Below are 16,480 nucleotides of genomic sequence, written 5' to 3' on the forward strand. Positions count from 1 at the left end.
CAGAAGTACCCTCTGAGGGCAGCCCTCTCTGTCTATTGGCCATAAAGACAGTTGTGTGTTGGATCAGATGTCTCGCAGACATAGGGATAGGCGAGGTGAGCTGTAGAGTTAATGATCTATTAGTTCAGTTACAGGGGGAAAGTTAAAATTGTTTTTATAGAGTGAAAGGAGAGAGATGACCACTAAAAACATGAATAACATATAGCTGTAAAAAATAATGAAGTGGGAAGGAAGGGAGTTGAAAAAATGTAATAGCTAAGACTGTTTTTAGTTTCTGTTCAGAAATGCATTGTTTTAAGATTTCATTGAAAGACACTGTTCATCCTGTTGCTTCCAAATACTCTGATGCAAAAAATATTTTCTTTTTGAGTTTTAGGATGTTGCTAATTCAAGGTTGACAACATGGGGATGATCTGTATAAGCATTTGCCTATTTTACTCTAATTTCTAGTTTTGCAACGGATCCCTTGAATTCTGTTTCTTACACGCACTGTTGTGGCAGAGGAAGTGACACATCTGCTTAGTAACCAAAGGCAAACTATGGTTTAGACTACTCTGTGAATTACAGAGAAAGAAGCAATTTTAGTTGTCAATGGGTTTCAACAGAGGTCTCTTTAAATCATTTATTTTTCTCCTGTAAAGAAACAACACAAATAGAAGATCCCAGGAAACAATGGCGGCAAGAACAAGAGAGAATGTTAAAAGATTATCTTACCATAGCTCAGGATGCTCTCAGTACGCAGAAGGAGCTGTACCAGGTGAAAGAACAGAGACTAGCACTGGCACTGGATGAGTATGTACGGTTGAATGGCGCCTACAAAGAAAAATCAAGCTCTCGTACAAGCTGTAAGTACAGTAGAGAATACAATGTAATTTCTTTTTATCTCTTGCCTTGTTTCTCTTTAGGATAAGTTTTCAAGGTTTGCTAGGAACACCTTGTACTCTGGCTTTTTTAGAGTTAGCATCCCTACATTATTTATTTATTTAAGATAAAGATATTCTGCTCTTCTCTCTGATACAATTGGCCTCCTTTGAGCCATGATTTAGAGCAGTTGGCTCTGAAATCTATTTTGTCATGCAGTCTGTTGAGACAAAACTCTGCCAAATCTAGGTTCAAAGTGAATAGGATCTCTTGCCTTCCTGGCTGCCTGCTGTAGTGACCCTTCTGTGCTGACAGGTGTCTGCAATAGACCAAGAAGGAAATGTGTTGCTGATGTATAGGAAGAGCAGACAGTAATTTTGTAGCCTGTATGCTGTGACCAGGGGCCCAGTAGAGATACAAGTTGTTGTCTTGGGCAGGGAATCAGCATCTGGTAAAGCACAGTCAGAGGCCTGTTATTGACCAAGCACCTCTCCTAGAAGCAGATAGTGTATGAAAGGAGCATGTACATCTGTGGAAGAACTGAGTGCAAGATCTCTGAGACTTCTGAATAAATCTGCTTTCCTGAGATCTCCTTAGAAATTATAACTTTCAGGAAGAAAGTGATTGCAAGATGGCTCAGCTAGAAGAATAGGAACAGAAAAGAAGGAATAGAAAGTCAGGGAGAACGAGGTTCTACTTCAGGATCCTGGGAAAAGCAAATGAGGAGAGATACTATATAGTGGTAGGGGAAAAAAGGGGAAATTTTGATTATTCAGTAATTATTGCCATGCTGCAATGATGACTACTCTATAAAAGGCTAGCTTTTAAAGTATTATATGTTTTTGTGCACATTCTAGGTTTTTGCTCAATGTGAATTCATCAAGGAAGGGACTAATTAGTGATTTTAAGATACTTAAATACTTGTCTTTTTTATCTTTTTTGAAAAAGTGTTTTCAGGCTCTTCATCAAGCACAAAGTATGACCCTGACATTCTGAAGGCTGAAATCTCCACTACAAGATTAAGGGTGAGAGTCCCTAACTCATATTCATTTGGATTCTGTCTGCCAAGTTTATGATTACAGCATAAGTATAGCTTGAACTAGCAGATGTATCTTGTATCCTGGTACAGAAACTTCCTAATATTCTAATTAGATACCATTCAAAGGTTTAAAATTAATTTTTAAAGCTGTCTCTGGTATTTTCAAATAACACATTTCTGGGAAACTTTGACAGATATATTTAAATAAATCTGATCACTATTTTCACTTGTATGCTTTTGTTTTTTAAAGGAAGAGTAAAAATAGAAAAGTAGTAGGCTAAGGTGAGCTGCAGGTAGATGACTGTTTTTACACAACATTTCTTCTGTGAGAAATGCATCATTAGCTACTTGAACTGCCTCAGAAGTTTCTGTTGGTTTGAAAAATAAAAACTTTTCAATAATGGTGTAAAATGCCTCTGTTGTGTCAAAATGGAGCAGTTCAGATCAAGGATGAAAGTTTGTGTTTGCATTTTGAAATTGCTAACGAACACAAATCCATAATTTGGTCAGCTGTGTTCAGTATAGTCAGTAACAAACTCCATATAAAGAACATCCATTCACAGGGTAGTCCCTAGTGAGTTTATCTTGAATAAGAATGAAATAGAGTGGAAGGCATTTAAAATATCTATAGGGATTTCACTTATTTCAGTAGCATATAATGCTTTATGGATTAGCCCAGACTTTCTGTAGTTAGTAATGAAAAAAATTACATCGAAGCCTGCAGGTTAAAAAGACAGCACCTCACAGCATAGTTCTTCCTGCGGGCTGGAATACAGACTCTGGGGGAGCAGAAGCAGCACAAGTGACAGCATTTACTCAGCTCTTCCATTGCCCTCTCCTGGTTTCTGCACAGAGCAGCACTCATAGAAGCCTCAGAGAGTAACATCCTCCTTCACCTGCAGTAAGAGTTGTGATTAGGAATCTAAACAATTAATGTCTAAAAGGAACTGTGGAATAACTCATTAAACTTTTAAAACCCAGTATAAATCAGGAGTGGAATGCACTCCAAAACTCCTATCTGGATGTTGCCCTCCTGACTACTTCTTCTTCTTCTGTTCATCCTTACCAATCTCAGTTTGTAGTGCCTTATCCATTAAGGCAGAGGGATGGTGGTTGGTGAGGGGAGTAACTGCTGGAGGTGGGAAGAGAAATTTTGAAAGCTTAGTAGAGAGAATCAAAAGCAGTAAGGACCTTTTCAGGAACAAGAAAGAAGAGACAAGGCAATAGCCTCTTTCTAAAATGAGTGGAGGAATAACAGATGTTTCGTTTGGCAAGGCAATCACCAGTATATTTAGGAAATTAACAGTGTTGTTGAAGAACAAAACACATGATGAAATTTAAATACAGTCATCCACTTGGCAAAGAGGGGAAAATTCAGGCATGGTCCTGTGCTCACTTTTTCTCACTACCATTGACTGCAGATCTACAAATTGCTCACCGAGGAGAGAGTCAGATATGTTAATCACAGTAATTCACTTTTTGGAGGTGCTGTCCTCATTGTTTCTTGCAGTCAAGGAGCCTAATATCCTGCTGGTTCCCAACACCTGATTTATTGGCATTGCAAAGTCCTGCATATGTGCCTAAAATAGGTGACCTCAATCTTGTCTGCAGAGTTTAGAAGGGTGCAGTCCGAGAGTATCTGTATCAGCATAAAGTGTGTGGTCATCCAAAGCCACTGGATATGAAAATTGAGATAAGAAAAACTGGAACCCTGTGATGCTAGGGCTGGAAAGTGGTTGTCATGGAAGATGGCAAGAGAGGTATGGCTGTTATCATAGTTCACCCTTACTTGAATGTTTGAAGATGCTTGGTAGTATGCCAACTTTGGGCATTTTGCAGTATTTGCATGCATGGACTTAATGAGAAACAAAGTTAGTCATTAGTAAGCTGCTAGCCAGCTACTTAAATTTTGCACATTGTTAGAGCAGTTGTACTAAAGCTGTTTCTCTGTCTCCCAGTATCTGAGGGTTACTGGCATCATCAGGTTAATGGTGGCTGGAGGGGGGAAACTCAGCATTCGAGGAAGGTCAGAATTGGCCTTTGGCCTTTTCCTTGTTAGCTGTGTGTAACATATGCATGTTACATATGTAACAGAGCCTTCTGGGTACATGAACTTCCTATTGTGCAATAGGTTGTGGAGAAAATATGACAGAAATCAGACAGCTGTTAAATAAAATGAGCAGGAAAGAAATATTTTTCTCACCAGACTAAAACTGAGGGATCAGATCCTGCAGTAGACTTTGAGTGGGGCCATTTGGGGTCTTAATTAGTAATCAGTAAGATAACTCCAACAGCACAAAGCATATGTGATCCCAGTCAGTTTTACGCATATGCAGCAAGTGAGTAGGGAATGCACCTTTGTAAAATAACAAGGGCTGGAGGGGCTGGGGCGGGTGGCTGTGTTGTTCCATTAGTACTCGAGTGCTGGGAATAGCAAGGGCTTAGCACAGGAGCCCGCTTGAAGATGCGCTTAGGAGCAGGAAAGAGAGATCTGTCAAGTGACTGAAGATGATGTGCAGAAGCAGTAGGAAGGGGGTGAATGTTAAAACAAGTGATGAGTTGTGAAAAAGCAGGAATTATATGAAAGTTTTGAAGGAGAAGACAAGGAGCCTAAGAATAGTTTAATGCAGGGATGATGCAGTAAACACAGAGGCTATATTATGATGTAGGTCACATCCTTCTAGGATAATGCACCCAACTCACATTTCTTCATAATGAAATGATGATGAAGTACAGCAGAGGACACTCAGAAGATGATCTTGAGGAAAAATGTAAGAGTTTCTGAGAGATCCAGTCCTCTAAGTCGAAATCAAATGTGCCTTCTGCTATTAATATAAATGCATGTTTCTGATTTTGAAAGGAAAAGGTTTAGCCATTCTGTATTTTTCAGAAAAATTTGGACTTGTTTAGCCATTCTGTATTTTTCAGAAAACTTTTTTTTCATACTTTACATATCACCTTAGGTGGAACATAGAGGTGGTATCTGTTCATTTTCCTTAACCTTGATCAGAACACTTGAGAAATTATTCTTGGAGTTTTCATACTAGTCAAGGAGAAAATAGCTAAGGAGCACTGAATGTATACTTAGAGAAATTATCTATTTGTCACACTAACTGTTTAGTATGGTCAAAATAAAAACAGTTTTCTGTCAAGTAAAGCAACTAGTGATGATAGTATGATAGTTTCCAAAAGCCTGAACCTAACCCCTCATCCAGAGAACAGATTTGCTTTCAAGAAAATGGAGATTAAAAGGATTTTCTTTCTGTCACAGAAAATACATTAGCCAGAAACTGCAAGCTGGAATGTCTTAAGTATCATTCACAAACCCTTACAAAGACCGTGTAAATCACTAGTTATTTTAGAAATTTTAAACATTTTAAGTCTCTTGGAAAGCTGCAGTGGCTGCTGATGCTGAGTGCTTTTAGTCACCTGGCATGCTGGGAATCGTACTTTTTTTTTTTTTTTTTTTTAATTATTTAAAAAAAAAATTTATTTGAAGAATATCAGCAAGTAGGAAGTCTAGGGGGATTTGTATACAAAATATCTTGGATATATATTCTGAAATTAATTTCAGTTAAAGTGGTCTAAATTCTTGATATTAATATAATACATTTTTCAAGAGTTGAATATCTGAGGAGCTTATAAAAACAAGCAAGAATTTTACAGAGGTAGGTGACAGCAGTGAACTTTTAGCTTTTTCTTTTTTCACCTCAATGACTGGAAAATTAGAAAGCCTAACAATATCTGGTTAGTATGTGGTGTACAAATGAGCTAGCTGTAGACATATAAATACCAAAATATTGGACTCCACACTTCAAGGAGGCATTTGTCTCTGTGGGTATGCTGATGATTAATTTGTGTTCAAGTACATTCATTTTTAGGTGGTTCCTAAAACTTTGTTTCATACTTTTGGGAAATATGACATTAAAAATTAAATGGAGGATTTTTAAATTTAATCTTGATTAATAAATATTTTGTAGTGTGCTCATATCTGCTGACATCTGAAATAGGAATATTAAGGTTAAGAAGCAATTGACCATTCAAATTGAGGGAAAGTAGGGAATATTTTCCGAAGACATTTTTATTAAATAGACACATATATTTGTGATTTGAATGTCTTTTGGGATTGTTGTCTTTGGATTAAATGATTGTGTATTATGTATTTAGGGACTCAGTGTCTGTAAAGCTTTCTAAGAAAGGATGATTCTTAGGGAAAAAAAGAGTCCATTTTGTCTTTTACAGTGCAAATGACTGAAGAGCTTCCAGGAATTAAAAAGTGAAAATATAATAAGACTAAAAGTAAACAGGCATGTCCCTGTAGGACAGTTGGAATGCATGCTTAACAAGTGAGAAGTAAATTACTTGTTAAAGTTCTCTCAGGTTTAATAACACAGTGTGGTATCAATACAAATAAGGAATGTGATTTAATCTGCTTGTGTCCCTTTAATACTAAAGCATGTTGCCCATAGACATCAGGAAGTGAACAGATCTTCTTTTTTTTTAATGTGTGTCAGTAGAGCAATTTACTCTTTTTCTCTCATCTGATGTAGAGCATACATTAATTGTTCAAAGCCATGTGTTACATCGTTTAACAAGAGCATCTTTCTAATTCTTGCTTTGATTTAACACAAGGTTAAGAAGCTGAAGAGGGAACTCTCTCAGATGAAGCAAGAGCTGCTGTACAAGGAGCAGGGCTTTGAAACACTGCAACAGTGAGTAAATGAAAATAGTAGAAACTGACTTAATACAGTCACCTGATTTCTTTTCTTTGGCATGGAATTGCATCTGTTGTATCTGAGAGAATTACTGTGGCAGAAAAGGAGAATCTAGTAACTCTGTTGTAGTTAGGAAACAGGAAATCTGTAGAGATGGCAACCCCTTTGTGCAAGTGTTAACATGAGAAATTTGTCTCCCCTCTAATTTTTTTTTCCATGGGGTAGCTTGTGCTGCAAAGAGGCGGAAAGAAGGGCAGGGGTCGGGGTCCCAAGGACAAAATTAGCTGCTTTGTGTGTCCAATTTAATTTTTTTTTTTTAATTTTGAAAAGGTACTTAGGTCTTTCTTTCCTCCTTCCCCACCACTCTCAAAAGAGAGCAAGAGAGAAAGGTGCTGTTCTTGGAGGTATGAATGGTACACAACACTGCAGGGTTGGAAATTAGTCACAATTTGAGGATTAGAGGCCTGACTTTCTTTGTTCCAGTTGCTGGGATGCCTGGTGTCCAAAGGGCTGATGCTGAACCGGGTGAGCTTTCTGGGTATTTATCCAGTTAGATTACTAGCAAATGAATTTTTTTCAGTCTGAGAACTCCCTGCTGCTCCTGCCTTACAAAATTAGGCCCTAAAATATTAAACATTTCTGGAATTGTCACCATAAAGAACATGCTGCGCAGGAAACCTTGCTAACAAGTGTGTTTTCTTTGACTAATGTGAAGAGAAATTTATTAATGCTAGCTGTTTCCCACATTGTGGTGTGTACCCATACATTAAGGATACATTTCCACAGTAAAATGCTGAGCTGTTTGCTCTTAGTGCACTAGTTCCAGCAGCAGAAGCAATGTTGCAGCATTAGTGTAATGTTGTCTGGATACATTTACCCTTTTCCTCAGGACCTCCTGTGTTCGGCAGGATGCTGTCAGATAAGTAATAATCTCTGTCCTGGAGAGCTTGCAGAACATATACGGAGAATGGACAAAAGGTGGGAAAAGTCCAGGTAGAGGACTAAATGCGGAGTAGTTATTTGCAAAGGATGACACAGCATCTATGTTTGGAGCTAAGAGATTGGAGTTCAGTTCCCAGTTATAACCAAGATATCTTGTAGGACATTGCCTGTGTATTCTGATAGATCAGTTCCATAAAACAGGCATTTTTTTTAACTGAGAGAAAGAAAATCTGGTCCAGGAGGTGACCAATTATCATTACAGACATATAAAAATAGAGGAAAAATGTGGGGGTTTTGTATGAAGAGCTTGAGGTGAACTGAGAACTGAAAATCCTCACCACATTAGGAAGATGCCAGTTAAGTCTCTATCCTCCTTCATTTTGACTAAAACAGAAATGTAAGATTTGTCTGTTATTTAAATGTATGAAGACCAGCAAGGATAGTTGATTGAATTTAACCATGAATCAGATCTCATTTGTAGTAAAATTTAGAAGAAGAAAGACATAATTGATTCTAAAGCTTAAGGTAATAAAAACTCGTGCTGCTGTCCCAGGATTAAAGGTTAGCCAGTCATGCTGGTTTTATTATATTAATTCAACAATGAAGTATTGTTTTAAAGCTGCTTGCTCACAAGCCATTTTGATAGGAATCCAAAGCATGTTTCAGAAACTGTCAACAGCATTCCACAGAAACACAATGGACGTTTGTTTTTAAAATTCAGTCAGCCACTTTCAAACAGTACTAATCCCATTAATTTAAAACAGGATGATGGAATATCTTACATATCAGGGATCCTTCTTGTCTATCTTAATTGCATACAGAATAAAGCAGTTGCAATTTGAATGTGGCATGTCATATTACTAGACAGCATGTGGTGTATTACCCAACTGTTCATTCATGATCCCAATTGTTGGTGTATCCTGTATCTATTTGATTTTGGCAACCTGGTAAGTTACCAAAAATTGTGAATTGTCAGACAGTAAGTGCCTACCTATGAAAGAGTTTGAGGAACTTTCAAGCTGAAACAAATATAGCCTTGAATAGGAATGATTTGCAAGTCACAGAGGTAATTTCCTTACCTAAGTGCAATTTAGTTTGTACGAAAACTGGAATGTAGAGAAAGGAGAACAGACATGCTCGCAGCTTTACAGACTACTTTAGAACTTTGATGTTTTTGTGGCCAAAACTTGGAGAAAAATAGAATACAATTACAGGTGTTTTGTGCAAGTTGCTGTTCTTGCAGGGGATGCTTGTGATCACTTCTGATCTGTTCATTCCTCACTCACAAGGTTGTTAACTTCCAGCAAAGATGATGGATGATGACAAAAAACAGAAAACCAACTGTATTATAGAAGAATTTATTCTCTACTAAATGCTTGATTTTTGTCAGGGTGTCTGTTGGTTGGTTTTAATTTTTGAAGCACAGCTGCAGTCACTTCCATGATGCTATGAAATATTCAGTTAAACTAGAGACAGAGAAATGTGTTTACAAACTGTAGTTCTTGAGGGAAATATGGAAATACTGAAATGAATCATTTTTTTATCTCCAAGTTTAGGGGAGCGTTGTTTTACTATTTTCAAGTTGCAGTTTCTAAAATCACTGGTAGTTCAGGAATTTAATGAATCGTCCAATCTATGACATATGGTATTAATTATCCAGAGATTTTGTGAATAAAGAGAGCCTGGTGGCTGGCTGAGCAGAACAGCTGTTCGAGACGGTTAATGCCCAGGATTAGGGCAAACTAGAGGGAAGCTGAGACAAGAATGGTGCTGGTTATGTTTCTGCTCAGAAAGGCTGATTAGTACCAAGAAGCCTGCCTGTCTGCCTGTGTCCCAGTGTGGGTTTGGGTGGAAGGATACTACTTGTAATAAATTCTGCTTCTGTAAAGAGCACAAACAGTTATTAGTATGAAAGATGTACCCAAAAGCTGCTTCTGTGCTGCAGAGTGTTACGGTGGGAATGGGAATTTTGACAGTATTGTCAGCAATAACTCTGTGCTCCTTGACATTTTTGCCAAGGATTAAGTTGTATTTGAATGGAGATTTCAATGGCATTTTTCCTTTCCATGTCTGTTGCAGCAAACGGTACCTCATCTCCTTCCCTTCTGTTCTCTAACTCTGCTTCTGTCTGAAGTAGAACAGCAGAGATATTAGTATGATTTTCTCTATCTGCTATTATATTCTCTCTTTCCACAGAATTGACCAAAAAATGTCTGGAGGCCAGAGCGGGTATGAACTGTGTGAGGCCAAAGCCATCCTGAAGGAACTGAAGTCCATCAGAAAGGCGATCAGTTCAGGCGAGAGAGAAAAACAAGATTTAATGAAGGTATTTGGATTGGTTAATGCAAGTTTTGTTGTGGATTTGTTTTAACATGACTCACTTCCCTGATGATAAATACTTTGCATTTTATACTTTTAAGGAATTCTCAAAATTCTTTGAGCCAAACTAGCATTAACATAAATTTTCAGATGCAGAAACTGAAGCCTGTGACATTCCTAGTTCAAAGAGCTGCTCTATGTTAGAGAATAGAGATTTTTTTGGAACTTGTATGTAAGGTACAATGCACATGTTACCTCTAAAGCACAATTTAGAATATTAAGTGGACAAAATTGGTACATGCTGAAATGCCTGACCATTTTTTAAATCAATGAAAGTTTTCCTAATCTAAATTGTCCTATTTCCATTTCTGAAAGCAGATTTCTTTTTTTTTTTTTTAATCAGCAAAATACATAATTGGTTGGCAATTTAAAAAACACAAAGTCCCAAAACAGACACAAACCCAAATGAGCAGCTTTTCCATTCTTACAGGTGTTGGTCACCCTTAGTGTCACCTACCAATGGCTTGATTAAAAGGATGGGCTGCTTAATATGAAATAAACCCAGAATTTTTGTAGTGGAGTCTTTTATGTAAATATATTTTGGAGATAAACTGGTATAAACATGGTAAAGAGCAAAGGAACTTTAATGCCACTTCCTTCTTTAATTCCTGGACAGAGTCTTGTAAAGCTGAGGGAAAAATTCAATATTGATCAAACCACTGAAACATCTGAACCAGACTTGAGTTCCAGTTCTGTAAACTCCCAGCTGTGTTTTCCCAGACAAACTCTGGATACAGGGTCTCAGACAGACATTTCTGGTGAGGTGAGCTTTTTTCCATTTTGTCCAGTGTAAAGAAAAATTGAAGCAGAATGCTACAGTTAATGGAATAGGAATCAAATGGCTGTTCAGTGTTGCAGATAGCATATATATGTATATTTGTTTCACAGAATTACTTAGAATCACTCACACTGGAATTGCTTTTCTGATTTTTTGCCCTTGAATTTTAAGTCAAGATTCAGATGAACTTTATACATTTGTCATGAAGCATTTATGACAATCTGATTCAGTCAAATAGTTCCAGTACAGTGAAGATCAGAAGTGGATAGTATTTTTTTTTTGATCTGTCTATAGGATATGTTTCACCTTACAGACCTAATTAAATATTAAGATTTTTTTTTTTTTTTTTAATTTTCAGGAGAAAAGATATCAGAATTTAAATGCACAATTTCATTTCACACAGATGAAAAACTGTTTGTGGAACTACTTTTTCAGTGATTTAGTATAACCTTGTTTCACTGATGATATATTTTACATACAGAAGGCTGTTTAATTTTGATACCTTCTTTGAAGTTCTGCAAGCTAAGTTTGTAAGAAAGACAGTGTACAAGGTTTTCCAGACAAAGAGCTTGTCTATGTTTTGTAACAAATTTATTAAAGTCTAACTTAGAAATGCGCTGACATAGTTCTAAATTCTGAGTTCAACAGAATTCATAGTAGGAGATCAGAATTTTTGGTGCGCTCACTGCAAGAATTCTTTGAAAATGCTCTGGCTTTACTGTGATGGAATATGGGCAATTGGTGGTACAGTAGTTAAAAATATATGAAATGGCTCAGAAGAAAACAGCACTGTTTTGTACATCTGAGTAGATGAGATCTCAGCTAGGCATTTAACATCAAGTGGGGAGCTGGCTGCAGAGGTGGGGGGGGTAATTTTATTTTTCTTTCAACTGTAATTTTTCTAGCCTCTGCCTAGGTTTTGTTGGTTCGTTTAAAAGCTTTGCACAGTAACGAGCCTATTTGTTTTGTTTGGTTGGTTTTTCCCTCAACAGATTGGAGCAAGAAGTAGATCGAATTTAGCAGAGAAGGTCAGACTCAGTCTGCAGTACGAAGAGGCCAAGCGAAGGTAACGGGGTCAGTGGCAGCGTGCGGCCGCAGCGCGGGGCCGGCAGTGCCCGGTGCCCGCGGCTCCAACGCCGTGCTCGCAGCGACATCCAGCGGGCGGCACCGCCACGCGCCTTTCCGGGGGCTGCCGCGCTCGGGAGCGCTGCGGCTGTTCCTTAGTGCTAAGCTGGATATGTAAAGAAACAGAATTAAAACCGTGACAAATTACTGGCAGTTCCAGGATTAAGGGAATAGAATGAGCTGGCTTTGTGATGAAAGCAGTCGCCAGGTTATTTATGTCCATTATATCCTTCTTCGGGATCATCATTTCACTTTACTGTACCACTGTAGGCTTGTCAGTTTTAGAGCTGCTTCAGACTTCCAGTGCAGATTTAGTAGGCTTAATTATTTCTTTTTTCCCCTGGGACTTTAGATAATTTAAAAACTTGCTATCACTATGGGTTGGCTTCTTTTTTGTTAGTTTAACATGAGGAGTAAAGAAGTCAGGAACTGGTCCACTGATGAATGTGGAGTGCCTTTCAAATAAAGTTCTGTGGTGCTTGCCCATGAAAGTGGTGCCATCCTGATGAATTGCCACAGCACTGAAAAATGGGCATCAGAAAGCAGAACATTCAGAGTTCAGTTGGCATCTTCTGGTGTCCCAGAAGTGCTGCATAATACTGGGACAAGATTTACTATTGGGATAGCTCTCTTGTGTGGTAATATTTTCTGATACTTGTCGCCAAACTAATTGTCAGCTATTCAGAAGCGTTATTGTTTTTGTTGTGGAGGTACTTTGTAACTTAAGGGAAATAGAAATCTAAGCATTATTCCACACCCAAAGTTTTGGGTATTTTTACTATGAAGAACTGAACAAAGCAATAAAATAAAAAAATAGTGGTTTTCCCCAGATGAAACTGTGCCTAAAATGCCATTTGATCTGGGATATAAATATTATTTCAGTAGGAAAACTGTGGCATGATCATTTAGAAAACTACAAAAATAAATTTGCAACTTATAAGTACCAAGTAACAGCATAGTTGTTTTTAGGTTTTAAAGGCAGGAGCCTGCACAACTTTTTTTTTGCCTGATTTCAAATGTATACTTCCTCATACAGAGTAGTAGCTACCATCCTGACCAGTAACAACAGTAATCCTTTATATCCTTATCATGGATCATAAAACCTTATTGTATAATCAATGCAGTCATCAAAGAACACCAAGGCTATTGTGTTTGTTCAATATTGAACATGCATGATTTTGGCTCACAATCATCATGTACATAACGTTCACTTTCGGACGGTCATTTAGATGCAGGTAGGTGGCATTGTTTCTCAGGCATAATTGATCCAAAACCTGATCACCCTCTCTTATGACTGTGTCTTGATACCAAGAAGTCCCAGCATTGCATTTTATCTTTCTTTTGTAGGAACAAAAAACCTCCTTGAATTAAGTCAGTTTGCCACTTCTCTCTTGGGGGAGGGGGAAGAGAGAAAAAAGGAGAAACAGTACAGTGCTCAGAGTATGGAGTACTGTAGCACAGGATCTTTCTTTCTCACAAATTACTTAGCCAAGAACATGGGTCAAAATTTCAGTGTGTGTAACTTGGAATAATGAAGATACATACCAGTTTGCACATAAAGCTCAGTACCTAATTACACCCCTCCCCCAAGTATTGTGGTCACTGTAACCATCTCTGTAATTTAGTAAGTGTTGACCTTCTTTTCTGAAATAGTAAATGTGCAAGTTCTCAATTATTTTGTGGTAAAATAGCTAAGATAAAGAGGATCTTGTAAGTGAACTTCTCTAATTGAAAATTACCAGATAATTTTGTGCATTGCAGATTTGACATTGCTTAGCAAGCAGAATGTCTTGAAGAGGTGGAGTGTTCATAACTGTGCTGAATTCAGTTGCAATTGTTATTCAAAAAGATCTGATACAGCATGCTGACAATCCTATCCTGATGTGGTGAAGATCTGGCTAATACTCCTTTTTGGCCTGTTGTGGCACTCCACTCTTAAGGTGGACCTTAAGAGCACCCAAGATTCATAGATGCCCATGGTCAAAAAGGAATTACAAAAGTCAGAGTCTGCAAAAACTTACCTATTCTATTAGTTTATTATTAAAACTTCTACTAGTAAATTATACACATGGCATGGAAATTGGGATATTAGTCCCTGACCTCTGAGTATAAACAAGTGGTGATGGTTTTGAATAGGGGGTAGAATGAAATTGGAGAGGGAGAGAAAGGAAGGAAACAAACAAAGAAAACAAACATCACCAGTTCTGGCTCCAGCATCAATCCATCTGATGGGGTGTCCCAGGTCCTGGGGCACCTGTGGGGGTATCTGTTTATAACCAAGCTTTTCTTGCCCTGGAGTTATGTTTCTCACTTTCTATGCAAATTAGTTATCACTAGCAGTCTGTTGTTCCAGACCCTTCTGGAAATGGGTTGAGGGCTTCAGGGGCTTTGGTGGTCTTGATCCCCCACTACTGCCATGGGAACAGCAGTTGCACAAACTCAAACTGTTGAGTTCATCTCTCTTTTCTTTAGATAGCTGCTGTTGCATTGCCTTTTTTCAATTGCATAGAAGAGCAATGCTTTTGTCTTAAGATTTGCTGAAGTGAGCACCTTGCTATGGTGCACATTCTTTCACCATGGTCGTGTCTGTTTCTGAGGAGCCATCGGCCTCCCACAGTGTAGGAGAAATCCATCATACTCATGAATGAGTAAAGCATGGTGCCACTGCTATGTTACCAGACAGATTTCTTTCAATAAAGCTTTTAATAAACATTGTGACTTCTACTTGAACTGGAATAAGAGCAACTAATTTTTAACACATATGCATATTGCTGCTGGCCTCAATATGTGGCCTGATTCTCTGGCATAGCCTGCATTCTTGGGAAGCAAAACTAAAAGTAGGGCCTTGAGTATAAAATGTTGTTATAGCCTGATATCTTTCAAAATACTGTATCACTTCTCTCTTTCCTGGGCTTTGTGTGCTGTGCTGGACTCAGGCAAATCTGCCTTGTTTTATTTTAGCATGGCTAATTTGAAGATTGAACTCTCTAAGCTAGATAGTGAAGCCTGGCCTGGAGCACTGGATGTGGAAAAGGAAAAACTGATGTTAATCAATGAAAAAGAAGAACTTTTAAAGGAGCTCCAGTTTATTACACCACGCAAACGTACTCAAGATGAGCTAGAGCAGCTAGAAGCAGAAAGGAAGAGGCTTGAGGAAGAGCTGGTGTCTGTGAAAAACACACCCAGTCAAGCACTTGCTGAAAGGTAAGGGGTTGCCTTTTGCAAAAATACATTAAATGCTGCTTTCTGCAATCTAACCTTTGTACTCATTGCAGACCCTGAACTATGCCATGATGGGCTGTTTTCCTTCAGTGACTGTTCTATGTAGATCTTAATTAAATTTGTTATTAGCCCAGTGGGCAGAAAAACAAAGAAGTCTTCAATACTGTGAGAGAATGTGAACACCCTGTATGTGCTCTGCAGTATCAGTTGCTCTGCGCTTGTTACCAGCATGAAAATGCCTGTGACAGATGTTAAATAACTGAGGAATGTCAACATACCAGCGGGAAGGCAATACATCATTCACTCATTTCTGATAATAGCTGCAAACTGTTTGAACTCAGGTTACAAAGATTATCTCGATCATTGCAACAACTGAAGCCTTTCATTGTGAGTTTTATTACAAGCAAAAATGCAACCAAAAGGGGAAAAAAACCCAAAAAAGTTGAGATGAGAAGCATAATTGCTGCAAAACTTTTCTAGCTTGCTGCTATCTAACTAGTAAGTGAAGCTAGTCTCACAATAAATTGTTTTCAGCCATATTCAGAGTTTGAGAAAATCAAAGCTGACTGTCACAAAAGGACTTTTCATCAGCTCTAAGTGGAAATAAATTTAAGGGCACCTCTAGCCCACATAAAATGCAATAAACACAGAATGTCCTTGTGTGTATCAGTATGGCATGCCTTACTGAAGTAATACAATTGGCATTGTGTGGCTTTCTTACTTCCCTTTACTGGGAAACACCTGCTGTTGCTCCAGAGTGCTGTATTGCAAAATTCCTGTTATAGCATTAGAAGCTGAGTCCTAAATTGTAGCTGAGTAACAAGGAAGATTTTTTTTGTTTACAAAGTACAAATGTGTGTATTAGGCAAGATTTTTCTTAACATGTCTACACTTTATAATAGCTTAAACTACATTATATTAATAATCCAAATATGTTTTAGAAAAGGGAACTATATTTTTACAGGAGAAGCTACCTGTCTGTGGTAGTAGTACCTAAAGTACCATGGATCTATTGCTCTCTGACTGCCATTAATAAATGGTGAATAAGGGGTCAATAATAAAATCAGTCACAGATAAGTATTTTGAATCTAAGATTTTGATAATATGCTGTTGTATAGCTAAATCTTGACTCAAGCCATAAATAGGTAGCTGGTGTCTGAATCTTGTGGTTTGGATTTGCTTTAGTGCCAGAGAAAGTTCTGTGCCTGACTGTGTTCCCATACATGTCAGATGCCAAACATGGAGTACCAAGGACAAGTAAAATTGTCCCCCATTGTGAATTTTCCATGTATAGTGACAGAATGAGTTGTTAGAGCTTCCTTTTTTTCCCTCTCTTTTCCTCAAACTTTTTTCCTTTGGTTTTTAATCCTGAAAATGTGGTTTAGGCTTTTTTTCCCTGAGGTTAATGTAAGATATGTT

The 16,480-nt window shown here is 37.9% G+C and overlaps 1 protein-coding gene across 1 annotated transcript in view; it reads left to right on the plus strand.

The window, feature by feature from the left end:
- WWC2 (WW and C2 domain containing 2) overlaps positions 1 to 16,480 on the plus strand; it is a gene marked incomplete at both ends in the record, with an annotated part of 93,736 nt that overhangs the window by 47,775 nt on the left and 29,481 nt on the right. Inside the window, 7 exons of the mRNA XM_082282650.1 lie at positions 642 to 845; positions 1,810 to 1,886; positions 6,533 to 6,612; positions 9,754 to 9,883; positions 10,553 to 10,699; positions 11,707 to 11,780; positions 14,801 to 15,043. Coding sequence (XP_082138776.1) covers positions 642 to 845; positions 1,810 to 1,886; positions 6,533 to 6,612; positions 9,754 to 9,883; positions 10,553 to 10,699; positions 11,707 to 11,780; positions 14,801 to 15,043 — 955 coding nt within the window. The remainder of the gene's footprint in view (positions 1 to 641; positions 846 to 1,809; positions 1,887 to 6,532; positions 6,613 to 9,753; positions 9,884 to 10,552; positions 10,700 to 11,706; positions 11,781 to 14,800; positions 15,044 to 16,480) is intronic.

The sequence above is a fragment of the Coloeus monedula genome (genome assembly GCF_965178545.1).
Source record: "Coloeus monedula genome assembly, chromosome: 5".
Lineage (NCBI taxonomy): Eukaryota > Metazoa > Chordata > Aves > Passeriformes > Corvidae > Coloeus > Coloeus monedula.